The sequence below is a fragment of the Ascaphus truei genome, chromosome 8, assembly GCF_040206685.1.
Source record: "Ascaphus truei isolate aAscTru1 chromosome 8, aAscTru1.hap1, whole genome shotgun sequence".
Lineage (NCBI taxonomy): Eukaryota > Metazoa > Chordata > Amphibia > Anura > Ascaphidae > Ascaphus > Ascaphus truei.
In genome coordinates, this window is record NC_134490.1 from 78,585,245 (window position 1) to 78,613,114 (window position 27,870).

Genomic DNA, 27,870 nt, shown 5'->3' on the forward strand with positions numbered 1-27,870 from the left:
TCCATGAAGATGAATACTTTGATTGTATTTCACTTTGATTTTCAGATTTGCAATATGATGAATGCGCCAGCAGATGAATACTTCACATTTCAGGTGGAATATTCCTTTTTATTCTTAGAGCCTTAATGACTTGTGTTGCTGTCACTTCTTTGCTTCACTACGGATATATAATGGTATCTCTGTAGTGTGCAGATAATAACATGCTGATTGAGTGTCTTGCCCGGGCGCATTTCTGCCTGTAAAGAACCCTTTGCTGTGTTTGCTTCCGTCTCTGCAGAAAGAACCAGTGGATGAATCTGGCTGGGTTATTAAAAATGTGCTGTCTCTGCCTATTGTCAACAAAAAGGAAGAGATTGTGGGAGTGGCTACATTTTACAACCGGAAAGATGCAAAGCCCTTTGATGAATATGATGAACAAATCACTGAAGTAAGAAGAAAAGTATTTTGACTGTTCAAATATTCAGAAATATTCACAGAAATCCCCCCCCCCTCCTTTTTTTTTTTAGAAGAGTTCCATTAGCTGTATTGGTTATAGCAGAAGGTGCTCAACCCCTGTCCTCATGCCCCCCCCCCCCCCCTCCAAAGGCTGATCCTCTGATTGAGCCACCTGTGCTGAAGCAAGGCTTGGTTGAGCCACCTGTGCTGAAGCAGTGACTGATTGAGCCCCCTGTGCTGCAGAAGGGATTGATTAAACCACCTGTGCTGAAGCAGAGACAGATTGAGCCACCAGTGTTGAAGCGAGGATATCCTGAAAACCTGACCGTTGGGGGGGTTGGGGGGGGGGGAAGCTTGGAGACTGGAGTTGAGCACACCCGGTTTATAGGACACATTAGATTATCTATAATAATATCTATAATACCTTCTCATAGGACAACATGAGGGGGGGGGGGGAACTGTTTTTTAATGAGCTTCTCTTGGACATGGTCACTTCAAAATATCTTAGTTAAATTGCAATGTATCATCAATTAGACTTGTCATTTGATCATGTAAATATATAGCTGATATAAAGGTTTCTTCTGAAGGATTAGTGTAAGAACACTGCTTCTCAACGGTACGGTATGTGAACCTGGTTCTAATCCAGTGTCAGATCTCCTTGGGCAAGTCGCTTTATCTTCCTGTGCCACAGGAACCAAAACTAGATTGCAAAACCTTTTTGGTGCAGGGACTCGTTGTGCCTGCCAAATTCTAAGCACTGTACAGCACCGGGTCCATTGTCAATGCTAGATAAGAAAAGATATGATGTTAATTATTATTCTGTTTTACACTTCGTAGGCCAAACAAATGACGCCTGCAATAGTACAGTCATTGGTACTTTGTAGCATGGCGTTCATAAATAATTGTACACACACTGTACATTTTAATTTACCATTATAATCAGTCCTGGTGTGCATGGTTATGTCTATGACGTGAATGTTTTCAGATACTGTAGCTAATGAATATTCAGCCCAGACATTTAAAGAACCCCACAGCTAAGTAGACTGTAACATTCTATAGTGTTCAACCCCCTATGACAGGGTTTGCCTTACACAGACACAGGAGGAAAGACCACAGTCCTTTGCATAGTTGACCAGTGTCTCTGCTTCTTTGCCTTCAGACTATGTCATGTGCCAAGTACCAGATTACATACAGTACATATCTCTGTCCTCGTCACATATTTATGAATATAATAAAACACAGAAAGCATCAGTGCTACATGCAATCTGACAAATGATATAGTTAAATACTTGTAACACTGTCTCCCCCACCCTCTGGAGATTCTGCCATTACATGGTGCGTAGTGCTGGTTACCTGCAAATTTACAGGATGCCGAGCTGTCCGCCGATAGTAGTGGGGACTTCTGGACAGGCTTCTGTGGTACATCACGGGTCTCTATCTCTGACGGTACAGCACCTCCATCTGCTGCAGGCTCCAGATGCATGAAGGCAATCTCCTACAGAAGAACTTACTCCACTCCCCCAAACAGATTGCACACTAGGCCGGAGTATAATTAACTGGAACCAGTTTATTGCTCCTCTGCATACACAGTAATATAACAGATATCTGCTCAGCACAGCTCAAACAGATCTCCAACCTCTGGATGGTCCATGGACATCCACCCCCAGCCAAGGGCACCAAGGGCAGTCCTTACTCTACCCTGGCTCTCTAGTAGAACCAGGGGGAAAGGTATCACTCTCACTCCCCCAAGGGGAGTGGACAGTGGGTGCCAATGCCAGCTACACCTCTGTAGTGATTACCTGTCTCTTTCAAGGGAAGAGACACTGAAACAATTTAGCTATGCAACCTCTTAAGTACAGAGGGGAAAGGTACAAGGTCTGAACCCAGGATTGGGCAGAACACAGGCCCTGTCCCACCTCATCCCCTGTCACTCAATAATTTGTCATATTGGATGTAGTTTTTATATTTTGTTATATACATGAGGTAAAATCCCAGCAGCACTCCTTTTGACAAATATATATGGTGTGGTGGGTTTGGGTTCTGAGCTTGCAGAGACTGTGTGTGCTTTCACATATATATGAATGTTCAAGAATTCGGCTCAGAGAGGTGGTGCTGAACCAAATATGTCCAAACGGTGACCCTAATCAAAGAGAGGGACACTTTTTAAAGGTATTTGGTGCCTTTCTGCTGCCTTTTTCCACCCGCTAAACATGTCCCTTGTGATGACTCATTCCAGGCCCTGACACAATTTCTTGGATGGTCTGTTTTGAACACTGACACCTACGAAAAAATGAATAAACTTGAAAACAGAAAAGACATTGCACAGGAAATGCTTATGTGCCAGGCGAGATGTACCCCCCTTGAAGTGCAAAGCATTTTGGTAAGTTTCCTCTAGTCACATTCCATCTAGAAACCATGCACACCCTTTACGGTCAGTCAATAACTGGGCTCTTTACCCTTTTTAGAAAACCAAGGAAAAGTTAAATAAAGAAATTGAAGAGTGTGAAGAGAAACAGCTTGTGAAAACTTTGGTAAGCATTTGTGCTAAACGTAGGGTTAAATAAAGAAACACACCTTTTGTTATATGTTTCTATTATATATAGGGCTGAAGGATCGGCTCAGTGAGTAAAAGCGCCGACTGAAAACCACGACTGAGTTTGAAACAACAGGACCTGGTACACATGCTGGGGTCGGCTCCTTGTGATCTTGGGCGAGTCACTTTGTCTCCCTGTGCCTCAGAAATAGAATGTAAGCTCTATGGGGCAGGGACTCTTGCTTGCAAAATTCTATGTACGTCCCTGCGTGCACTGTCAGCGCTATACAAGAAAAGAAACATTATTATTCATATATCCATTGATCTTAAACTCACACCCTTTCAGGACCATAACATGGTGAATACTGAGCACTTGTCACAGGAGATAAACCATACTGTCAAAGAGTGGATTGCACAAAGGATTTACACGCCTACTGTAGCTATTGTACACTGTGCAGCAGGGACTCTCAGCTAGCAACAGGGACTCTCAGCTAGCAGCAGGGACTCTCAGCTAGCAGCAGGGACTCGCAGCTAGCAGCAGGGACTCTCAGCTAGCAGCAGGGACTCGCAGCTAGCAGCAGGGACTCTCAGCTACCAGCATGGACTCTCAGCTAGCAGCAGGGACTCTCAGCTAGCAGCAGGGACTCGCAGCTAGCAGCAGGGACTCAGCTAGCAGCAGGGACTCGCAGCTAGCAGCAGGGACTCGCAGCTAGCAGCAGGGACTCTCAGCTAGCAGCAGGGACTCGCAGCTAGCAGCAGGGACTCTCAGCTAGCAGCAGGGACTCTCAGCTAGCAGCAGGGACTCTCAGCTAGCAGCATGGACTCTCAGCTAGCAGCAGGGACTCGCAGCTAGCAGCAGGGACTCGCAGCTAGCAGCAGGGACTCGCAGCTAGCAGCAGGGACTCGCAGCTAGCAGCAGGGACTCGCAGCTAGCAGCAGGGACTCGCAGCTAGCAGCAGGGACTCTCAGCTAGCAGCAGGGACACTCAGCTAGCAGCATGGACTCTCAGCTAGCAGCAGGGACTCGCAGCTAGCAGCAGGGACTCGCAGCTAGCAGCAGGGACTCGCAGCTAGCAGCAGGGACTCGCAGCTAGCAGCAGGGACTCTCAGCTAGCAGCAGGGACTCTCAGCTAGCAGCAGGGACTCTCAGCTAGCAGCAGGGACTCTCAGCTAGCAGCAGGGACTCTCAGCTAGCAGCAGGGACTCTCAGCTAGCAGCAGGGACTCGCAGCTAGCAGCAGGGACTCTCAGCTAGCAGCAGGGACTCGCAGCTAGCAGCAGGGACTCGCAGCTAGCAGCAGGGACTCTCAGCTAGCAGCAGTGCATTCCAAATGTACATTTGCTCCATGTCCGCTCCATGTCCATGGAGTCACCATTGGTGTTCTGCCCGCTCAGAATGGCACAATGCCATGATAACTGATAACTATATTGCATTTAATTGTTGTATTACGCCAGCCATGTACGTGGAGATACTAATATACGAGACATAATGCAGGTAATATTAATAAAAAATAAGGGAAAATGCATAAAACTAAACTAGGGGCGATAGAAATCTGCTCCAAAGAGCTTATATTTGGCTAATTGGCATTTTGGGAAATACACAGAAAGAAGGAGCACATGGAATTGCAAATTGTTTGAGGCAAGGTCAAGAGAGTAAGAGAGTGCAGCGGGTCTCGCAGTCACGTTACAGTGATTTGGACATGTTTTACCGTTCAGGAGGGTCTTGAAGATAGGGACAGTCAGTGGAATACTGTTCCAAAGGTAGGGCGTGATATGTGATGATAGGAGTGATATGTGATGATAGGAGTGATATGAGATGATATGAGATGATAGGAGTGATATGTGATGATAGGAGTGATGTGGGATGATAGAAGTGATATGAGATGATAGAAGTGATATGTGATGATAGAAGTGATATGAGATGATAGGAGTGATATGTGATGATAGGAGTGATGTGGGATGATAGAAGTGATATGTGATGATAGGAGTGATGTGGGATGATAGAAGTGATATGAGATGATAGAAGTGATATGTGATGATAGGAGTGATATGTGATGATAGAAGTGATATGAGATGATAGGAGTGATATGAGATGATAGGAGTGATATGAGATGATATGTGATGATAGGAGTGATATGTGATGATAGAAGTGATATGAGATGATAGGAGTGATATGTGATGATAGAAGTGATATGAGATGATAGGAGTGATATGTGATGATAGGAGTGATGTGGGATGATAGAAGTGATATGTGATGATAGGAGTGATGTGGGATGATAGAAGTGATATGAGATGATAGAAGTGATATGTGATGATAGGAGTGATATGTGATGATAGAAGTGATATGAGATGATAGGAGTGATATGAGATGATAGGAGTGATATGAGATGATATGTGATGATAGGAGTGATGTGGGATGATAGAAGTGATATGAGATGATAGGAGTGATATGTGATGATAGAAGTGATATGAGATGATAGGAGTGATATGTGATGATAGAAGTGATATGAGATGATAGGAGTGATATGTGATGATAGGAGTGATGTGGGATGATAGAAGTGATATGTGATGATAGGAGTGATGTGGGATGATAGAAGTGATATGAGATGATAGAAGTGATATGTGATGATAGGAGTGATATGTGATGATAGAAGTGATATGAGATGATAGGAGTGATATGAGATGATAGGAGTGATATGAGATGATATGTGATGATAGGAGTGATGTGGGATGATAGAAGTGATATGAGATGATAGGAGTGATATGTGATGATAGAAGTGATATGAGATGATAGGAGTGATATGTGATGATAGAAGTGATATGTGATGATAGAAGTGATATGTGATGATAGGAGTGATATGGGATGATAGAAGTGATATGGGATGATAGGATTGATATGAGATGATAGGAGTGATATGAGATGATATGAGATGATAGGAGTGATATGAGATTATAGGAGTGATATGTGATGATAGGAGTGATATGGGATGATAGGAGTGATATGGGATGATAGAAGTGATATGTGATGATAGGAGTGATGTGGGATGATAGAAGTGATATGAGATGATAGGAGTGATGTGGGATGATAGAAGTGATATGTGATGATAGAAGTGATATGTGATGATAGGAGTGATATGGGATGATAGAAGTGATATGGGATGATAGGAGTGATATGTGATGATAGAAGTGATATGAGATGATAGGAGTGATATGTGATGATAGAAGTGATATGAGATGATAGGAGTGATATGTGATGATAGAAGTGATATGTGATGATAGAAGTGATATGTGATGATAGGAGTGATATGGGATGATAGAAGTGATATGGGATGATAGGATTGATATGAGATGATAGGAGTGATATGAGATGATATGAGATGATAGGAGTGATATGAGATTATAGGAGTGATATGAGTGATATGAGTGATATGAGATGATAGGAGTGATATGAGATGATAGGAGTGATATGTGGTGATAGGAGTGATATGAGAAAGAGAGATATTGAGAAAAGTATATATTTGGCAAAGCCTGCAGCACATACCCTGTACATGAATTGTGGCTTTTTCGTTAGAATATCCTGAAAATCAATAACATTTTAAATATGAATTTACCAAAATACATTTAAACAAAATTTGACAATCTGGAAAATGTGGCTATAAAACAATTCTAGATGGGGGAAAAAAAATAAAATAAAAAAATATATATATATATATTTCTGCTCAAATTGTAACATTCTGATTTCATAACAACTGAGCTGCCACCAAAATTTTTGTTTTTTGTTTAGTCAAATGTATTAAGCCACTAAAAATAGAAATAAAATTAAACGCTTGGTTGACCCACAATTATGTCTACATGAATGTGCAGACAGAACAATCTGGATGAGTACTGTAAAAGGTGGTCAATGTTTGCATAGTGATGTGCAGGCAGAAAGGAATGAGAGCTTATACTGCAGTGTTAGAATGTATTCGGATTTCTGTATGGATAAAAGGTAGACTTACTGTAGACCAATGGGCAGTGGTAGAAAATTACTTTTTACACATATTGGGGACAGTTAACCATGTTTTACTGCATTTAGGTTTTGATTTTGCAGTGGCTTTTCACTATGACTATAAGGCTGATGAAACAGCTTTGAGGAATTCCCCCATGTCCAGTTTCACTGCTGTAGTATATTTGTTGGTCCTGGAAATGTGTAGGTTCAGTGTCGTTTTTGTGAAACTTTATAATGGACCAACACGAATTCTTCATAGATGAAAATGTAATATGCACAACGATATACACTATAATTCAATTGAAGTATCACAACTGACAACAAATCTATAAAGTCCCCTATGAACGTGTCTTTGGTCAATGTGTCACCCCTCCTTTCTCCGCTTACGTGATGGAGAACAATTATTAGGAATTACAAATCAATGACTCAAAACCACTTCTGCATTGAATAAGTTAATATAGGAAAGACAAAAATAAATGTGTGTGCTTACTTTTTTATCTGACAATTTGCTCCAGGTTATAACAGTAATGACGCCCCATGAGGGTCCCTGCCGAGTCCTTAACCTCCTTGCTGCCGTCTAGATCAGCGATGCATTTCAAAACTATATTTTGGTAGACTATCTGGTATCAGAGGACTTAGACCCATATTTGCTAAGCAGCCTTCTGCTAAAAGACACCTTCCTGCGCTGGAAGATACAACTTACTCGCACGGGCAGTAAGGTGAATTCCAGAGCTGAAAGGTTCCTAATGGCAAAAGATTAATTAGTAAATGTGATCCTAAATCCCCTTAGGAGCAGCTGCAGCCCTCTGCTTCCCAATCACCAATCTGTTCCGTGCACTCCATGTGTAACTGCTGTGTTAACTCCATGTGTTATCTCACAGGCATTATTCTTTCTATGGGTATAATCCAAATGGGGTCTCATGCCCTATATTTCTGAGATATGAGCTGATGCTGAAACATCATCCTGTATGGCCCTACAATACATCTATATTGTATGTGTGTAGTTTTGTGTGATGACATGCAAGGAGCAGAGCTACTTACCCTTAAATTTTTTCCCCCAAACTATTTTTATTTGTTTTTCAGTTATATTCAGGCGGGGGGGGGGGGGAGGGTACAGAACCACGGAGGGTAAGGGCGAAAGGTGGACAATAAAACCAACAATAAAATACAAAAATAATATTAATAATATTTAACAGTACGAATAACAAAATATGGGGATGTGGGAGAAGGGACGGCAAAAGACACCAGTGGTACTAAACCTAGCAATTTTTCTGCATACATTTGTAAATCTTGTATTGTTGCTATGTCTTCTGGAAAGGCCCTTATCCAAGGATTCCAGACCTTTTCCAATCTTTCTGTAGAGTTGCTCATAAACGCAGTGAGTTTTTCCACTTCTAGAACATGTCTAATATTTTCCTGAAAGATCTGATAGGATGATACATTTGTCTGCTTCCATTGAAGTGCTATTGTACATCCTGCTGCTGTCAGAAGATGTGGAATGAATTCGTTCGCAGCATATGATACATTTGGTACAGGTTTCCTTAAAATCATTACCAGAGGATCCATTGGCACAACCACTCCAAGTTCTCTGGTGATCTCTCTCTTCATTTTTCTCCAGAAGGGACCAGCCTTTGAACATGTCCAGAATATATGATATATTGTACCTACTGTACATCCACAATTTCTCCAGCACAGTGCACTTGCTCCATTATATGTTCTAATCTGTCCGGTGATAAATACCACCTCATCATAATCTTATAGCAGTTTTCCTTAATTATAGAACAGACAGACGAGCGCGCTGCATCCCCCCATATCTCTGTCCAGTCCTCCTCAGAAATGTATTTTCCTATATCTTTCTCCCACAGTCATATACGAGTGCTTTTCTTTATATATATATATATATATATATATATATATATATATATATTTTTTTTTTTTTTTTTTTTTTAAATCATCCCTTTCTGATGTGGTTGTATTGTGCACATCTCTTCAAATACAGTTGGGTGTGTATTGCCTTGTGGAACACATTTTGAGATAATAAAATGCCTAATTTGTATGTATCTGAAATATTCTGAAGATGGAATATTATATTTTTCTTGAATTTCTTCAAATGTATATCCTTTCCCCAGAAACATAGCATCTTTAATCCTGATTATACCTCTTGTGATCCAGATATTATTCGTTCCTGGTATGCATCCTGGGGGGAATTCCTCTCTCCTCCATAATGGAGTCATGAGCGAGGATTGTCCCCTTAACCCAGGGGTCTGCAACCACTCAAAAAAGAAGAGCCATTTTATAAAAAATGTCTTTCTCCAAAATATTCAGAGAGCCACAACACATGCATGAATATTACACCCCCACACACATATACATATACTGTACACACACTAATGAGTATATACTGTATAAGCATTAAAATACGACAAAATATGTGGGGGAATAAAATGCATCTCACAATAATACACACACTACCTCCCCCCCCACCCTCCCCAAATATATATATATATATATATACACACACACATATGCACACTTACATTGGGCCTCTCTTCCTCACTGTCCTGTCGGTGGCTGTGGGGCTCTCTGCAGGTTGCCGACCCCCGGCTGCTGCCTCTCTCCCGCACTATCCTGCTGGTGGCTGCGGGGGTGGGGGGTGAGAATGGGGGGGAGCGCTGGCGGGCCTTCTTGTTTCCGCCGGACCCGACGTCTCCCCAGCTGCTTGCTTGTCTCTCTCCTGTACTGTCCCCCACCGGGCTCTGTGACGTTGGCTCGCGCCGAAAGTTGGCACACGCACTTCCGACGCACACCGGCATGAGAGCCCGGCGTGGGACAGTACAGGAAAGAGGTAGGCAAGCAGCTGGGGAGACGTTGGTTCCAGAGGCCAAAGAAGCCCGACTAGCGCCGGCTGGGCCACCCCGCAGCCACCAGCAGGATAGTGAGGGAGAGAGGCAGGAGCCGGGGTCGGCAACCTGCAGAGAGCCGTAAGCAGGATCAGAAAGAGCCGCATGCGGATCGGGAGCCTCAGGTTGCCTAACCCCCTTTTTCCCCCCATGTATCCCAAACATTTAAAGTGAACTTAATAACTGGGTTTTTATACACTTCTTTAGGTCTATTTTTTGGGGGGATCCCACAACAATAAATCTTTTTCTGCACTGGGATCTCACTTGCTTCTATTTTCAGCCATTTAATCACCTGCGTGGGTCTATGCCATACCGGTAAAAGGCTTAATTGTTCAGTGGCATAATATTTGTTTAGTGACGGCAAGGCTAGACCACCATCTGTCTTTAATGCACTAAGTGCGCTTCTTTCTACTCTTAGCTTTTTCTTTCCCCAGATGAATGTATAAAATGTGCTTTGTATGTCACTCATAACTTTGGTTGGGACATTAATTGGAAGGCAATGAAATAGATAAAGTAATTTAGGAACGGAATTCATCTTTACCGATATTATTTTACAAATCCACGAAATACAGTATTTATTTCACTCCTCAAGATCTCTCTTAATTGCCAAAAAACAACTCTGGGTAGTTGGCTTTGTAGAGTTCTGAATACCTAGGGGTCAAATATACCCCCAGATATTTGTCACTATCTTCGTTCCATCTGAAATTAGAATTTAGTTTCAGTAGTTTTAGCATCTCTGCCTCCCCTCCCGATGTTATCGCTTCTGATTTTGTGTTATTTATTTTGTAATTTGAGAAAAAAATTGAATATTGAAATCTCTTCAAATAGATTAGGCAGAGATATCAGTGGTCTGATGAGTGTTAGTAAAATATAATCTGCATAGATAACTATTTTATATTCTTTGGACTGTTTTAACAAACCTTTAATATCTTTATTAATCTGAATTTTGTTTGATAATGTCTCCAGACTTAGGGCAAATAGCAAAGGGGACAGTGGGCAACCCTATCTGGTCCCATTATTTATATTGATCACTCCAGAGTTGATTCCGGCCATTTTAAGCATGGCTCCCTGTTGATTAGAAAGGGCCATAATTCCATTTAATATATTTACTTTGATACCAAATTTCTCTAAAGTTATAAACATAAATGACCAGTCTACATGGTCGAATGCTTTTCAGGGCTGAGTGAAATTAACAGTGTGGGTGTTTTTGATATTTTTGTTAATGGGTGAGGTTTATCACTCTTCTAATAATATCAGCTGCTTGACTCCCCAAAATAAATCCCACTTGGTGTGGGTTGATTATTCTAGGGAGCAGTTTATTTAGGCTTGTTTCAATAATTTTACTATAAATTTTAATATCAGTATTGATTACTCTTACATTTTCAATGAAGCTACTGGGTATATGATGCTGCCTTGGCACTTCCCCAAACACCAACGTGGATTAGGGAGGTTTCTTACAAAACACATTGCTAAAAACATCAAATCCAAAAAAAAGCACAACTCAATAGTCTCTCTTTAGCCTGACAAGAAATAAGAAATTGGCAGAAAGCTGTTAAGTAGTCAGACAGAAGAGAAGTACATTATGAAACTTTTTCCGTTCGTAGCCTACACTAGACTAGCTTATACAGTAGTTTTAGACACAAATTCCTAAGTACTACAGTATGTGAGCTGGCATCTGGATAGGATGTGTGAGGTCCCTCAGTCCTTGCAGTTCTTCTGAAAGAGGTTGAGTATGTTTTGTTGCATTTAGTTCTGGTTGGATCAAATGACAGATGTGAGTTGGAATGTGGCTCTTGAGTATGCTTTGCTGGGACAGGAAAAAAGGTTTCGTAGCCTCTTCCTACACTCCTGATTTACAGCTCAGAACTGGATTGGGACTGAAAGGATCATCAGAAAAGATTAGGGATCCATTGCCAATAAAGAAATATTGATTATTCCATGAAAAAATCTCAATGAACCATGAGCTGCTTGGGGGGGGGGGGGGAGGGGGACAGATCAATTCTCAGACTGCAACACATTAAGAAAATATAGCAACACTGTTTTTAAAGCAAATAAAACTTAATTATCAACTCAATAATTCATTATGATTGCAATGATTCGGTCGCCCTGGGACTCGGATACAAGTCCCAGGGGGGCACCTGATATGTTGGAATATTTGCCTTATAGCTTGGACCTTATAGAGTAAAGTGGACGTCTGTGAGAAGCAATTGAGTAGCCCTGGGATATATCATAACAATAGGCTCTCACTTTCACTAATGAAGAACATATTTAAAATGTACATCTTCTTTTCAACAGAAAGAGGAATTGCCAGATCCAAGGACCCTGGAACTGTATGAATTCCACTTCAGCGACCTGCCAGTGTCAGAACACGAGCTCATTAAAAGTGGAATCAAATTGTTTTTTGAGATAAACGCAGTTGAGAAGTTTAAAGTGCCAGTAGAAGTAAGGTTTGCTTTGCTCATATCTACACTGTACCTGTTTTTATCTATCAAAATTCAATGGTTTATCTCTCAAATCCATGTTACATGCTTATTCTTTCACTGCAAGAGCATCAACATGAGAATTTTCCCATGTAGTGACCGCGCATTTCAAATCCTGTCTGCAAAAGCAGGGCCAAAAACAAACAACGCAACGTTTTTATGGAACAATCCTCAGATGTGCCACATTAGGCCAGGTCCCCGCTGATAGCCGGCGCTGCAGGAACAAGAGCCGCCCCTCAATGGGGCCGGGCCCGCTACCCACCTTGCCCACCGCGTTGTGTGAACAGATTTCCCCAAAGACAGGAAATCTGTGCTCACAACGCGCGATGGAGCGCTGGCCACACCCCCCAGCGGACCAGCCAATGAGGGCGAACCTGCCGGGTGACGACGTGGCCACGCTCGCCCTTGCAGCTCACTGCAGACCGGAGATCTCGGCTGCACGCCCGCCAGCCTGGCAGGCTCGCGGGCAGAGCCGACACCGGGGCCTTAGGCTTTGGGTGGCTACTAGACAAACATCCCATGGCCATTTGTGATTTTGTAGATGCCAGATATACACCAACAGGACCTCCACTAATAGGAGGGCTGCAAAGTCACGTGACCACTGCTGTAAGCAATTCCATCATATGACTCTGAGATCCAGTGAGTGAATAAAGTGAAGGAGTAATACACTGATATTTTCTGACACCATTATACAGTATCACCAGACTGCTAGACAGACTATATGCTGTGTGGAGAGTTGGGACAGCTTGTGATCTCTGCTCTGTTGTAGACATTTTTTATTTACTTCTGATCCTTTCGTTTGTACTAGGTCTTAACGAAATGGATGTATACAGTCAGAAAAGGATATCGCGACATTACGTATCATAACTGGCGCCATGGATTTAACGTGGGACAAACAATGTTTACTTTGCTAATGGTATGTAATGTTTTAACAGATATATCTGCTTATATTTATGCTCAGGGAAGGAAGGCTCATGTAACCGTCTACTTCTAGGCTTACAGAATACTGTCACTGTAGATATTTTTGATAACTTAAAATCTAAATTTTGTTTTGACATATTACGTCATAAATCTGGAACATTTGGGGATCAATTAATTGCATCATAGATAGATCATGCCAAACTAACCTCATTTGTTTCTTTGAGGAGGTAAGTAGGAATTTAGACCAGGGTAATGCAGTTTATGTGGTCTACTTAGATTTTGCAAAGGCTTTTGATACGGTTTCACACAAGAGGTTGGTGTACAAAACAAAGCAAATTGGACTCAGTACAAATATATGCACCTGGATTGAAAACTGGTTAAAGGACAGACAACAGAGGGTTGTCATAAATGGAACTTTTTCAGGTTGGGCTAAAGTCGTGAGTGGAGTACCTCAGGGATCGGTACTGGGACCCCTGCTTTTTAACTCGTTTATTAATGACCTTGAGGTTGGGATCGAGAGCAAAGTCTCCATATTTGCAGATGATACTAAATTGTATAAGGAAATAGAATCAGAGCAGGATGTAATTTCTCTTCAGAAGGACTTGGAGAGACTGAAAACGTGGGCAGGTAAATGGCAGATGAGGTTTAATACAGATAAATGTAAGGTTATGCATTTGGGATGCAAGAATAAAAAGGCGACTTACAAATTAAATGGAGATATACTGGGGGAATCCTTGATGGAGAAGGATTTAGGAGTGCTTGTAGACTGCAGGCTTAGCAATAGTGCTCAATGTCATGCAGTAGCTGCAAAGGCAAACAAGATCTTATCTTGCATCAAACGGGCAATGGATGGAAGGGAAGTAAACATAATTATGCCCCTTTACAAAGCATTAGTAAGACCACACCTTGAATATGGAGTACAATTTTGGGCACCAATCCTAAGAAAAGACATTATGGAACTAGAGAGAGTGCAGCAAAGAGCCACCAAATTAATAAAGGGGATGGACAATCTAACTTATGAGGAGAGGCTAGCTAAATTAGATTTATTTACATTAGAAAAGAGGCGTCTAAGAGGGGATATGATAACCAGTGGTTGACAAATCACCAAAAAATCTACTCGCCACACAAAAAAATCTACTCGCCACCTAGTACCAAACGTGTGCTGCTTGGGCCAATATTTACTTGCCCGGGGGTTAAATCCACTCGCCCGGGGCGAGCAAATGTATAGGTTTGTCGAACACTGATGATAACTATATAGAAATATATTCGGGGCAGTACAAGGAGCTATCAAAATAACTATTCATCCCACGGGCAGTGAAAAGGACTCTGGGCCATCCCTTAAGGTTGGAGGAAAGGAGATTTCACCAGCAACAAAGGAAAGGGTTCTTTACAGTAAGCGCAGTTAAAATGTCGAATTCATTACCCATGGAGACTGTAAAGGCAGATACAATAGAATTGTTCAAAAAAAAGGTTGGACATCTTTTTAGATGGGAAAGGTATACAGGGATATACCAAATAAGTATACATGGGAAGGATGTTGATCCAGGGATTAATCCGATTGCCAATTCTTGGAGTCAGGAAGGAATTAATTTTTCCCCTTAATGGGGTTTTCTGTTTGCCTTCCTCTGGATCAATAAGTAAGTATAGGTATAGGATAAAGTATCTGTTATCTAAATTTAGCATAGGTTGAACTTGATGGACCTATGTCTTTTTCAATCTCATCTTCTATGTAACTATGTAACTATGTAACTATGCATTACTTTATACTAATATAACGGAGCAACAGATAATTATGATGGCTCCAAAATTGAAACGTAAAACTCCTTTAGGAAAAACGTTTGTGTTATAGCATACAAATAATATTAATAGGGTAATAAAGTATTAAACAAATAGTATTAAAGAAAGTTTCCTCAGTGTTTAAGAAATCCTTTTAAACAAGTGACACTGGGCACTTACTGTATAAGGAACAGGTACTTTTTTTTTGCCAGGTATATTTCTTTAACATACTTAATGTAATCTCCTTTTCCAAAGACAGGTAAACTAAAGAAATATTACTCTGATCTGGAAGCCTTTGCAATGGTCGCCGCTGCTTTTTGCCATGATATCGACCATAGAGGAACCAATAATTTGTACCAAATGAAGTAAGTATCACGAAAACACTTATACCCGTATTAAAAAGGTCCTGATTTGTGCATTTAGACTATCGATAGGGAGCAAAACTCATATATGTATTGACTATACCCATTATCAGCATTCTACAAACCCGAGCTCCCACAATCATTTCAGTGGCAAGAATACGGGATTCTATCTATTTCTGTTCTCCTTTGCCATTTTCAGCAATGCCAACGGGTCACGTTGTCAAAAGCTTGTTTACTACTTCTCAGTTGCAAAAGATACATTACATGTTATTTATTCAACTGTGAGAGTGCAGCCAGTGGACGTTTCATTGCGGTAGTGTCCCGATCGGCACTATCACGCCCTAATGAATAACCCAGATTGTGCTATTACATGTTTAGACATTCTGGCCACTATTTACTAAGAGGTGCTATTTCATATGACACCTTCCAATGGTGTAAGAAACCCCTTTGTCTCAATCAAGTGAATCTGCCATAAAGTGACTTCCAGGACCCAAAAATGTTTTCTGAATTAGCACCGCTTAGTAAATATAGCGCTCCGGACTGTGTATATTTGTTTTGTATGTTACAGTTTTAAAAGTTCTGCGCTGGTTACTGGAATAATCTCTCCACTAAACCTATTACTTAGCAGAAATAATGCTGCGAGTTGAGTTCTGTTACTGGCATAATAGCACAGTGCTGGAGACAGTAACAATGCAATCTCAGTGCAGTACAGTCTCATGTTTGAGGGGAGGTAGGTGTATAAATTGGAGCCATGTGCTAAGCTTCCCCATCCCAATCACCATTTTGGATGAGAGAGGAAACATCCTGAAAACCAGCAAGTGTTTGTGTTCATATATTTATAGAAATGAAATTCGGAACTCCCTATTTATTTCCTGGATATCACATACAAATATTGGTCCAAAGGTTTTCTGTTGCAGCACTTGTAGTCATGATAGCAGAATAAATGTTTCCACCTTATTTATATGGCAAGGGACTGTGAATGCTTAAATCATTGGAAGATTTAAAAAATAACATTCCATTGAGATTTTAGTGGCAGAGACCAAATTGGACCAAAAACTATTGATCCCCTTTTTAAAAACAGGCAAATGAGACATTTAAAATTACTTTTTAAAAAAAATGATATTCTGGAAAAATTTGTAAAGGTGTTAACCTGGTGTTTAAAATGGGTTTCACTGCCCTTTGATTCACAAAGACAGAAGGCACAGATATAAGTTAGTTTTAATGATATAAGTGATTGTACATAATCACACATTTATTTACAGGTCTCAAGCATCCCTAGCAAAGCTTCATGGATCTTCTATTTTAGAAAGACATCACCTAGAATATAGTAAAACATTGTTGCAGGATGAGGTGAGTGTACAGTATACGGCTTCATCTCAGTGTGCTAGAAAATGATGGCCACACAATCTCAGATCACCTGCTCAAGGTTACACAAGCAAAAAGAAATGGCTTACGTACGATCCAATGCAAGTTGTGATCACCTTCAATGCAAAAATATGATCATGATACGTTCAATGCAAGTGCTATTGAGACTGCAAAAAAAAAAAAGAGTCAGTTCCACTTGTGAAGATGCAGCTCTCGTTCCAGAGCTCTTTAAGACATTCAGTACAGGGCTGCCATCAGGGGAGGAACACCAGGCCTACTGTCTCAGGCCTTGCAGTGAAGGGGGCCCGGCTGGCTGAACCCAGAAGTTAGGCCCAACTGGAAGTCAGACAGCACCCCCTTACTCAAGAGGGTCAGAAAAACCCCACTCAACAACCTTGGGCCTAGGTGTAGACTTCTGTCCTGGGTCCTTGGCATGTTGGTGGGAGGCCTGAGGAGAAAGTATACAGGCATATCCCGCATTAACGTACGCAATGGGACCAGAGCATGTATGTAAAGTGAAAATGTACTTTAAGTGAAGCACTACCTTTCCCCGCCCCCCCCCCCCCCCCACTTATCGATGCATGTACTGTACTGCAATCGTCATAAACGTGCATAACTGGTGTAAATAACACATTTGTAACAGGCTCTATAGTCTCCCTGCTTGCGCACAGTTTCGGTACAGGTAGGGAGCCGGTATTGCTGTTCAGGACGTGCTGACAGGCGCATGCGCGAGCTGCCATTTGCCTATTGGGCGATATGTCCTTACTCGCGAGTGTACTTAAAGTGAGTGTCCTTAAACTGGGGTATGCCTGTATGGACATTAAATCTTTGCATTATATATACTGTATATACACTATAGCTGTAATATAGCTGTAAAAGGTCATTTCACTGAAGGCCATTGTGGAGAAAGGGAATTACATTTATTTATGCCATAGTTTATCGATCATAAACTACAGACATACAGTAGAATATATGGTGGGGGTATTTTATTATTGTCACACTGTGTTATATGTTTCTAATTAACATGATCTGCAACCTCCTTACTGTATGAGCCTTGAAAACATTGAGCAATGAGGCATCTACATTTTATCTTGCAGAGTTTAAACATTTTCCAGAACTTGAACAACCGGCAGTTTGAAAACGTTATCCATATATTCGAAGTTTCAATCATAGCAACTGACTTGGCTCTGTACTTCAAGTAAGTACAAGAAGATTTAGGCCTCGGTCCCGCTGCGCTCGTTGGCGCGGGCGGCGGGTCGCGAGTTCCCCACCAGCAGGGGAATCCTCGCGAGCCGGTCCCGGTCCCCCCTGGCTGCACAGAGCACTACACGCTGTAGCGCGTCAGCCGCTGGAGACACCAGAGAATGGTGTTTTCTAGCTTTGACGCGTGACGTGTGTGGCTGTGAGCCAATGGGGAGGGGAGGCTGCGGGAGGAGGAGAGGCTTCGGGGAGCGGGGAGGAGTGTGGAGTGAAAGCAGGTGAGTGCCTTTCTCTGTGTGTGTGTCTGAGTGCGTGCCTGTCTGTGTGTGTATGTGTCTGAGTGCGTGAGTGCCTGTCTGTGTGTGTGTGTGCCCGAGTGCCTGCCTCTGTCTGTGTGTGTGTGTGTGTGTATGAGTGCGTGAGTGCCTGCCTGTGTGTGCGCGCGCGTGTGTGTGTATGAGTGCGTGAGTACCTGCCTGTGTGTGTGTGTGTGTGTGTGTGTGTGTGTGTGTGTGTGTGTATGAATGAGTGCCTGCGTGTGTGTGTTTAAACTTACCTTCCAGCTCCAGCCCGAGTCCGTGGAGGGAGGGGGGGGGGGGGGAGAGTAGCGGGTCCCTCCGCTCAAGCCACGCCCCCCCTCCCTGTCAAACCTCCCACCTCCCGCCCACCTCCCGATCAAACCTCCCACCTCCCGCCCACCTCCAGCTCCGGCTCCCGCTCCCTACAGACCGCAGATCGCGGTCTGTGTATCTCAGCGCACCGCCTGTCAGCAGCGCAGGTGCGCTGACTCTGGGAGCGGGGCCTTAGCCTTATATGCAGTATGCTGTATACATGCAGCTTTAGCTCAAATAGTTGTGTCACTTAACTCAGCAAGTTCATATCTCAACTGTGGATACATTGACACTGGCAAAGTTTGTATTTAAAGCTCAGACAACATTGTATCAATTTTCAAACTATAGAAATCCTGCCTATTTTTAGCTTAATAACAATAAAATAATTCACACCAGAAAATCCTCCGATGACTACAGAATGCTGGAATTTATTTGAAATGTTAGTCTGTTTCAGACTCCTGGTAATCACAGCGAGAGATGTGTGAAACTGCCCCAACTGCGCTTGCAAATATTTTTCAGTATTTTTATTTTATTTTGCCGTTTTGGGAGATATTTTCCCACGCTTTACCGGTAGGTCTCTCTCTCTTGTCCAGCTAAAGACTGATTTCAGAGTCTGGATCAGTGTTGCGAATTTTGGCGAGCCGGAAAAACGCATGCACATTTTTTTTTTTGCACAAAACCATGGCCCTTAAAGATACAATACAGTTTATTTCGTTTTAATTACAGGACTGAAGCAGGGGGTCTCCGGAACTGAACTGTGTTAATTTCAGCTCTGGGGTGTAATGTAATGTGCTACAGTAATATTACAGATTTGGGGTTAACTTGCCATTGCTAACTCTAGTTTGACATCAATTATAACATATCTTCCCACACTGTTTGGTTTTATCTAGGAAAAGGACTATGTTTCAGAAGATTGTTGATGCAACAGAGCAAATGCAGTCAGAAGAAGAAGTTATAAAGTACATTATCACTGACCCAACCAAAAAGGAGGTTATCATGTGAGCAATCAAACGACTAATATCTATTTATAACCCGACTTTTCCACGGTGTTCTTTAATAAATGTGTATTCGTACTATTCAGGGCCATGATGATGACAGGATGTGACTTATCTGCCATAACGAAGCCATGGGAAGTACAAAGTAAGGTACGCATTGCATATTCCCCTATTATTGCGATCATTTGGCATCCTTGGATTTTATATACTTCCCCAGGAAACTGCAGGAGCCTCAGAAAAAGCTTTTCTACATTAACATTAATGTTTGAATTACTTTATGGTAATTTTGTATTAACTTGGTATCTAGCTACAGTAGGTTACATATACATGTTTTATCACTACACTGGGTGTTATTTATCTTTTGTGTTTTTCATGTATTTTATAATCTAGCAATACTTTTATAATATAGATTATATGTTCACATTCATTTTTCAATCTAGCTTTATTTGTTTTATCGTATAAATGACACAACTATATATTTTTATTGTTAGATTTGCATAGCTTACGTGCTTATATTTATTAAAACATTTTTATATACCTGTAGTATTCGATATAGGGCGTTATTAAGCAGTGCTATTCCACAATAGCCGTCTTTAGGTAGGTGCCACAGGTGCCCTTGCTCAGGGCCCCCTGACGCACAGATGCCTCTGACTCAGAGGGTTTTTTCTTTTGAGCACCAGTCAGAGAAGGAGAAACATGTGACATAGGAAGATAGGACAGAGGAGTTAGGGGCGGAACAGGATCAGAGAAGACCAATCAGAGGAGGAACAGGTCGGGACATCGGAGAAGATCGGATAAAGCGCGAGACAGACTAGATGTACTGAGAGGAGACTGACTGAGAATGAGGGGTAGAGAGATGGAGACAGGCGAGAGGGGCACTGAGGGAGCGAGACATGGTGGGGCACAGAAGGAGAGACATACATGGGGGGCACAGAGGGAGAGAGACATGGGGACTGCTGAGGTAGAGACAGGCATGGGGGCAACGGAGCGTGAGACCGACATTAAGGGTACAGAGGAAAAGACATGGGGGGCACGGAGGGACAGACATGGAAGGGCAAAGAGGGACAGACATGGGAGGGCAAAGAGGGAAAGACATGGGAGGGCACAGAGGGACAGACATGGGAGGGCACAGAGGGACAGACATGGGAGGGCAAAGAGGGACAGACATGGGAGGGCAAAGAGGGACAGACATGGGACGGCACGGAGGGATAGACATGGGAGGGCACGGAGGGACAGACATGGGAGGGCACGGAGGGACAGACATGGGAGGGCAAAGAGGGACAGACATGGGAGGGCACAGAGGGACAGACATGGGAGGGCACAGAGGGACAGACATGGGAGGGCACAGAGGGACAGACATGGGAAGGCACAGAGGGACAGACGTGGGAGGGCACAGAGGGACAGACATGGGAGGGCACAGAGGGACAAACATGGGAGGGCACAGAGGGACAGACATGGGGGCATGGAGGGAGAAACATGGGAGGGCACAGAGGGACAGACATGGGAGGGCAAAGAGGGACAGACATGGGAGGGCACAGAGGGACAGACATGGGAGGGCACAGAGGGACAGACATGGGAGGGCACAGAGGGACAGACATGGGGGCACGGAGGGAGAAACATGGGAGGGCACAGAGGGACAGACATGGGGGGCACAGAGGGACAGACATGGAAGGGCACAGAGGGACAGACATGGGGGGCCCAGAGGGAGAGACATAGGGACCAGGTAGGGAGAAACAGACATGGGGAACAAGGATAGAGAGACATCAGGGGCATGGAGGGAGAGATGACCATGGTGCAAGGATAGAACACATATCGGGGGCATGGAGAGACAGGCATGGGGGCACAGACAGACATGGGGAGCACGGAGGGATAGACAGACATGGGGAGCACGGAGAGAACATGGGGGCATGGAGGGAGAGAGAAATTGGGAGCACGGAGAAAGAAGAACATGGGGGTCATGGAGGGAGAGACATTGGGGGATGGAGGGAGAGACATTGGGGGATGGAGGGAGAGACAGACATGGGGATCACCGAGAGATAAGGGCACGGAGGGAGAGACAGAAATGGGGAGAACGGAGACAGAGAAAGAGATGGGGAGCACGGAGGGAGACACAGATGCACCCATTTTATTGCAGAGAACAACTGTATTAACCGGTGTGGGATTTTGTTTGTGCGTAGGGATAACTTAATCAAAAGCCTATTACAACAAAATCTTTGCATTTCCTGTGAAAAGTGCTAGCAGCCCATTCTTATTTGAAATAAAATCAGTAGAGCTGCAAAATACTTTGCCAAAGGACAGATGTTCAGAAAAGGACAATTTCTCACTCCCAGGTTGCCCTCATGGTTGCAAATGAATTCTGGGAGCAAGGAGATCTGGAGAGAACAGTGCTGCAGCAACAACCTATTGTAAGACAATTAATGAAGATTATTTTGTGCAATTCACTACTGTATTTTTATTAATGTTGTTTCCCTTTGTGACTATTTAGAAAACAGTTTTGCTCCCAAGTCTAAAATGCGCTTACTTGGGTAGAAAACGCTTATAATAAACTGTATTTGCATTCAATTCTGGGCTTGCAATTAGAGATGGGAGAACGTGTCAGAGTTCAGTTCGCGTCAATTATTACAATATCTTTTAAAAGATTTTTGCGGAAACTTTTTGCAAACTTGTTCACCCGTTAAGTTTGCCTATTGCAACCCCTGGCAGCAAACTCTGCGAAAAACCAGTGACATGTAGATGCCTACAAAATCTGAGATTTCAATATGTGGGGGAGAGGAATCGAGAGAAACACTGGGGATTATTCAATAAAGTGTGATAGTACCGATTCAGCACTACTGCGTGGAAAGTCCCATTCAAGTCACTAGGACTATCCGCGAAGTAGTGGTGATACTGTGATACGGCACGATGACACTTTATCGAATAAGTCCCTCTGTATGAAATGTATCCCACCCTCTCTTCTATTCAACTTCAGATGACAATCAAATCATGTCCTATCTCACAAACAGACCAAACATGCATTGTGGTTAAAGATCGACATATTAGGATTCCATGGTAAAATACTAATAACTGTTTATTGAACATTTTTTTTCAGCCTATGATGGATAGAAACAAATCAGATGAGTTGCCCAAACTTCAAGTTGGTTTTATTGATTTTGTATGTACATTTGTCTACAAGGTAAGTCCTCTCATGTACTCTTGGTGCAGTAAGAAAAAGGGCAAACTAAGGATATTTCTATGAAATCTCTACATAGAGAGAGCAATATTAGAAGCGTGCCAATAGCTCCTTATATATTGAACCTTTATCCAGTTAACTGAAGAGAAAGTAACATTACTTAGCAATGAGTCGTTGACCCACTTCACAGTAAATTAGTACCAACATACACAGTATTTGCATAAAATAAAAGGGTGAGTATGAACAGAGTTGAACCAAAAAGTCACAGCACAATAAAATGCATCATTTATAAAAGCCCACAAAAACTTTTGTAATCAATCATACAAACTAGAAATACTCTTGTATGAGGCTTCAATGTTCTCACAGGTGTGATATGTTGGGATATATTGTGATATAACATTTCTATTGAATTCTATGGAACCTACAGTATAAGTGATATTCTGAGTTATATTGGGATGTTTCATTATCGGCGGTTTTATTTATTTCAGTTTCAACAAGATTATACGTTATATCACAAATAACTTCCCAATCACTGCTGAAAGCCCTATTATCAGCCGTTGATACAGGAACACAATCAAAATGGCAGCCTGCATTGTTAAATTATTAATGATGGACAAGTGGTTTCGATACATTCTTAACAGCTCTACAGTTCCACAATTTCTAATTACTGTATTACTTTTAGGAATTTTCACGGTTTCACAAAGAAATTACCCCCATGTTAGATGGGCTTCAAAATAACAGGGTTCAATGGAAAACACAGGCCGATGTCTATGATGAAAAGATGAAAGTCATAGAAGAACAGAAGAAAAAACAGGAAGAAGCTACTGTAGTCAAGAATGGTTAGTATGATATCAATCTGTTCTTAGTCGGATGCCTTTTATAATAATAGGACATTGCAGCTCATTTAATGAACTTACATAAGCATTGACCTCAACTATGTCTCCTAACAAAATGGTACACAAAATCCACACACGAAGAAGCCCCCATGAGTTCTGATTTACTTATACACAACTCTGATGTTAGATCTATAAAAGGTATAAGCCGAGGCTGATTTGGCTATTAGTAATAATGTTTTTTATATAGTGCTGACATTGTACGTACATATTATCTTGCAAGCACAATAAGCCCCTGCCCTGAACAGTTTACAATCTAATTTTTTATCCCAAAGACACTGGGAGATAAGGTGACTTTCCCAAGGTAACTGGGAGAGTTGACATAGCCAATGTTTTTACCTTTAAGCTAGTCCATAAAAAGTAGGATCTACAAAATAAAGGTTCAAACGCTACATACATTTTATATATATATATATATATATATATATATATAAAATGTATGTAGCGTTTGAACCTTTATTCTGTGTAGGAACACACATACATACACACACAATGTGTCACACACACACACACACACACAATGTCTGACACACACACACACACACAATATCTGTCACACACACAACGTTGAGCAGAAGTAGCAGCAGCAGCAGCTCTCCCCTCTCCCCCCCCCCATCCCTCCTTCCCCTCCCCACACCTCCGGTAGCTCACATGAAAGTTTAAATAAACTGTTAGTCCAAATAAAAAAGGTATCACCTAATACTGAAGAACTCATTTATTCTGCACTGTCGCAACTGGACTGACACGGCTATTTCCGTTTTATTCATATATGCACACATATGCACACATATGCACACATACACACACATATATATATATATATATATATATATATATATATACACACACCATTTAAAAGAAAAATCGGAAATTACACACCGAGTAATACTTTTGGCAAATACTAAATAGTGCATGTGATATATCATAAAAACGTTATCTGAAAAGTCTAAATGACCTCAACATGTACAACTTGAAGAGGGGGAAGCTTTTGAGTTTATAAAAAAGTGTGTAAGCTAGGTACACAAGGGAAGCATATTTCAGAGAGAGAAGGGCTAGAACAAGAGGCAATGCTCTGACTGTAGGGTAAGCTGCCCAGGGGAAATGTGAAGAAATTCTTCATTGAAAGGGTGATGGATTCATGGACTAGAACAGGGGGGCTCAACTCCAGCCCTTAAGCCCTCCAACAGGTCAACTTTTCAGGATATCCCTGCCTCAGCACAGGTGGCCCAATCAGTCCATGATTCAGCACAGGTGGCCCAATCAGTCCATGATTCAGCACAGGTGGCCCAATCAGTCCATGATTCAGCACAGGTGGCCCAATCAGAGGCTTAGGTTGAGCCACCTGTGCTAAAGCTGGGATATTCTGACAACCTGATCTGTTGGGGGGGGGGGGGTGGAGCTTGGAGTTGAGCGCCCCTGGCCTAGGAGATAAAGATCATTTAAAAATGCATGGGAGAAATAAAGCTATCCTAAATATGAACAAAAGCAAAGGATCTGACATGGTGCGAGGTTTCACAACAGATAGAACAGTAGTTAATATCAGCCCTCGAAGTCTATGCTTGTAACTTGTACAATGCTGTATGACTATGATTTTGCTACTTTTCCATTTGTGTGTGCTTGTGGTTCCTCGTTGTTAATTTTTTTTGTCTACGTCAATCTTAAGCAACTTCTGTTTAGCTCACTTTGGTTTCCCCTTTTTTTTATTATTAGTTTGGTCTTGGTTATATATAAACGTCTTTACCACAACCTTCTGCATATGGAAAAATGACCAAAGCACCTATTTTCTGCCAATAAATATTATCTGTATTAATTCAGGAGTGAAAAAATGGAAGCCTTAAGTTGTGAGCCAATTAAAAATATAACTCCCTGTGTATGTTATTATAAAATGTATCCTGAAGGCAGGGGTGGACTCAAATGTAAAAAAACAAAAACCGTAGGGGCCAGCTAGCATTTTTTAGGAGCTAAAGTTGTGTTGGGTGGCAGAGGATCTGTTCCAGTCTTTCCAGCTCCTAAAATAACTCCCCGCTCCTCCCCAGTTCTGTATGTCACAGTGGGTGTGTCAGTGTGTATCTGTGACACATACCCCGACACTCACACTGAGACATTGACGGCAACTCAATCCCATTCACACACTGACTCTCTCACACACTCCGACAGGTCACGCAGCATCACAAAACACAGGTGCCATGGGGGAAATTTTAGGTGCCCGGAAAGTTTCCATACCTGCCTGCAGGAATTTATTTCTGTACACCCAACTAATACACAGAAGGTGCTCAGTAAGGCCCAGATGCACAAAAGTGTGCCAAGCTTTAGCTCACCTCAGCTCCATTCATATGAATGGCACTACAGGCGCATTAAAGCTTAGCACTCTTTTGTGGATATGGGCCTAACATGAATCAATATGTGCCCAGAAACAAACGCTGAAACCCGACATACCATGCTCTATTCTTAGTACATTACCCTACTTCCCCTGCACAAAAAGTTTTGGTTACACAAAGAGTAAGGGACTGTGAAAGAAACAATAATAAATGTCCTTCAGAACACAATCTAAAGCAGATGCTTTTCAACCTTGACAAAGTTTTGCACGAAGAACAACTTGAATACAGCTTTGCATTCATACAGTACTGTCCGTCACCTGTACCTTTAGCTGTACCTGTAATTAGATGAGTAGCTGTAAGATTGGTAGAATCGAGGATGTATTCTGAATGGGAAATTAGGTTCTCAACTGTTTCAAAGTCTAAAGTACAAGTTTTGCTTTTTGTTTGTTTGTGGATATGGATTAGAAAGTAGATAATGTTCACTTTATTCTTAGCTTTTGAACTTTTCAATCAAATCTTTCAAAGCACAAAAGGAATTCAGTAAGCTCTATCACACAGAAAGCCCTATTGTTTTCAATAAGGATTTCTGCGAGATAGTGCTGGGTCATAGCTTAAAGAATAAAGCCCTAAAAGGTTAATGTATTAATGTAACTTTGCGGTTCAGGGTTCCATCAACTATAACAAACACTTTCTTATATCTGTAACATTGTTAGCAAAAAAGAATGACACAAAAGGAGAAGTAACGACAGAAGCAGAAATAACTCCCCAAGTCCCCGCATTGTATTACAGAATTTCAAGCTGTAATATAATGGTGTTGAATTTTTTCAAGTGCACCAAAATTGTAGAAAATTACTTTGACATATTGATGCAACAATAAGGCGCAATCCAAGCCAGTGTGTGTTTTTTTTTTTTAAGCACTGAAGCAGCTCAGGGGCCCCCTGCTTCTAAAGATATTTACACCTGTAGTATGTGCCAGCATACCTCTGTTTTTTAAAGCTCCTGTGTCATGTGGGCAAATAGAAAGCCACACCGGATGATGTCACTGCTCCCTATTGGGCCTGAGGGTGCGGGAGGTTTGAGCAGTGGCCATTATGTGATCCCTGCTATCCGAGCAAGTGGCTACCTGCACTTACTACGGAGGTATCTCCAAAAGCAAGGGGTCCCAGAAGCTGAAATTAAAGGGGTTGAGCTCCGGAGACCCTCTGCTTCAGTCCTCTTTAAAAATAAAAACGTAGCCGGCTTGGATTGCCTTATTAAAAATGCCTTTGTATGTTGATTTTGCTCAAAAATTAACACCCACATTTTGTGTCCATCATGCAATATGTTCCCATTTAGTCTTACATTTCTACCACCATCTAATCAATTCATTTTTATTTTTTTATTTTTAACCAAGGACAGTGTTAGATTGAATTTCTTTAGGCATTCATCACATGCAACATTATTATTTGTTATGGAGCACTATTAACCCCTTAAAACCATGTGGATTACTGAACCCTAGAAAACATCACGTTGGTTGCGTAGACCCTTTACTATTGATTCAGCAATGATGTAGTCATGACCTAGAAAACGCAGTTCAGGGAAAAACAAACTAAAAAACAAAAAAAAGGGCCACGGAGCATTTCCATGTTAGCCAATCATCCCCAAACAGAAACAGTCCCTGCACGAGGTCAGTGCTAGAGATAACTGGAATCGTAAGGCTGTGTAAAGGTTGAATCTTTACACCTAGTAAGTCTATTTAATAGGATAAGACAATGTCAAGTGGAGAAAACTATTTTAAATCCCCAAAAAAGCACTTTTTTTTACTGTTGAATTTATAAATATATTTATTCCTATTAATGTTTTCAAATATTACTTTGCATATGTGTGTTTATATGCATAATTATACAAATCAGTGTCCTCTTTAAGCCAAGATGACCTGGTCAGAAT

General features: G+C 41.9%; 2 protein-coding genes across 4 annotated transcripts in view; one reads left to right on the plus strand and one right to left on the minus strand.

The window, feature by feature from the left end:
* The window catches only part of RBP4 (retinol binding protein 4), a 534,850-nt gene that overhangs the window by 42,153 nt on the left and 464,827 nt on the right, over positions 1–27,870 (minus strand). The window lies entirely within an intron of this gene.
* PDE6C (phosphodiesterase 6C) overlaps positions 1–27,870 on the plus strand; it is a 53,705-nt gene that overhangs the window by 20,615 nt on the left and 5,220 nt on the right. For both annotated transcript variants that reach the window (XM_075612796.1, XM_075612794.1), the window contains exons 8-21: positions 46–93; positions 278–427; positions 2,672–2,815; positions 2,901–2,966; positions 12,150–12,296; positions 13,143–13,250; positions 15,287–15,396; positions 16,656–16,743; positions 17,856–17,956; positions 19,460–19,567; positions 19,651–19,714; positions 21,895–21,969; positions 22,653–22,736; positions 23,416–23,572. In XM_075612796.1, coding sequence (XP_075468911.1) covers positions 46–93; positions 278–427; positions 2,672–2,815; positions 2,901–2,966; positions 12,150–12,296; positions 13,143–13,250; positions 15,287–15,396; positions 16,656–16,743; positions 17,856–17,956; positions 19,460–19,567; positions 19,651–19,714; positions 21,895–21,969; positions 22,653–22,736; positions 23,416–23,572 — 1,450 coding nt within the window. The remainder of the gene's footprint in view (positions 1–45; positions 94–277; positions 428–2,671; positions 2,816–2,900; positions 2,967–12,149; positions 12,297–13,142; positions 13,251–15,286; positions 15,397–16,655; positions 16,744–17,855; positions 17,957–19,459; positions 19,568–19,650; positions 19,715–21,894; positions 21,970–22,652; positions 22,737–23,415; positions 23,573–27,870) is intronic.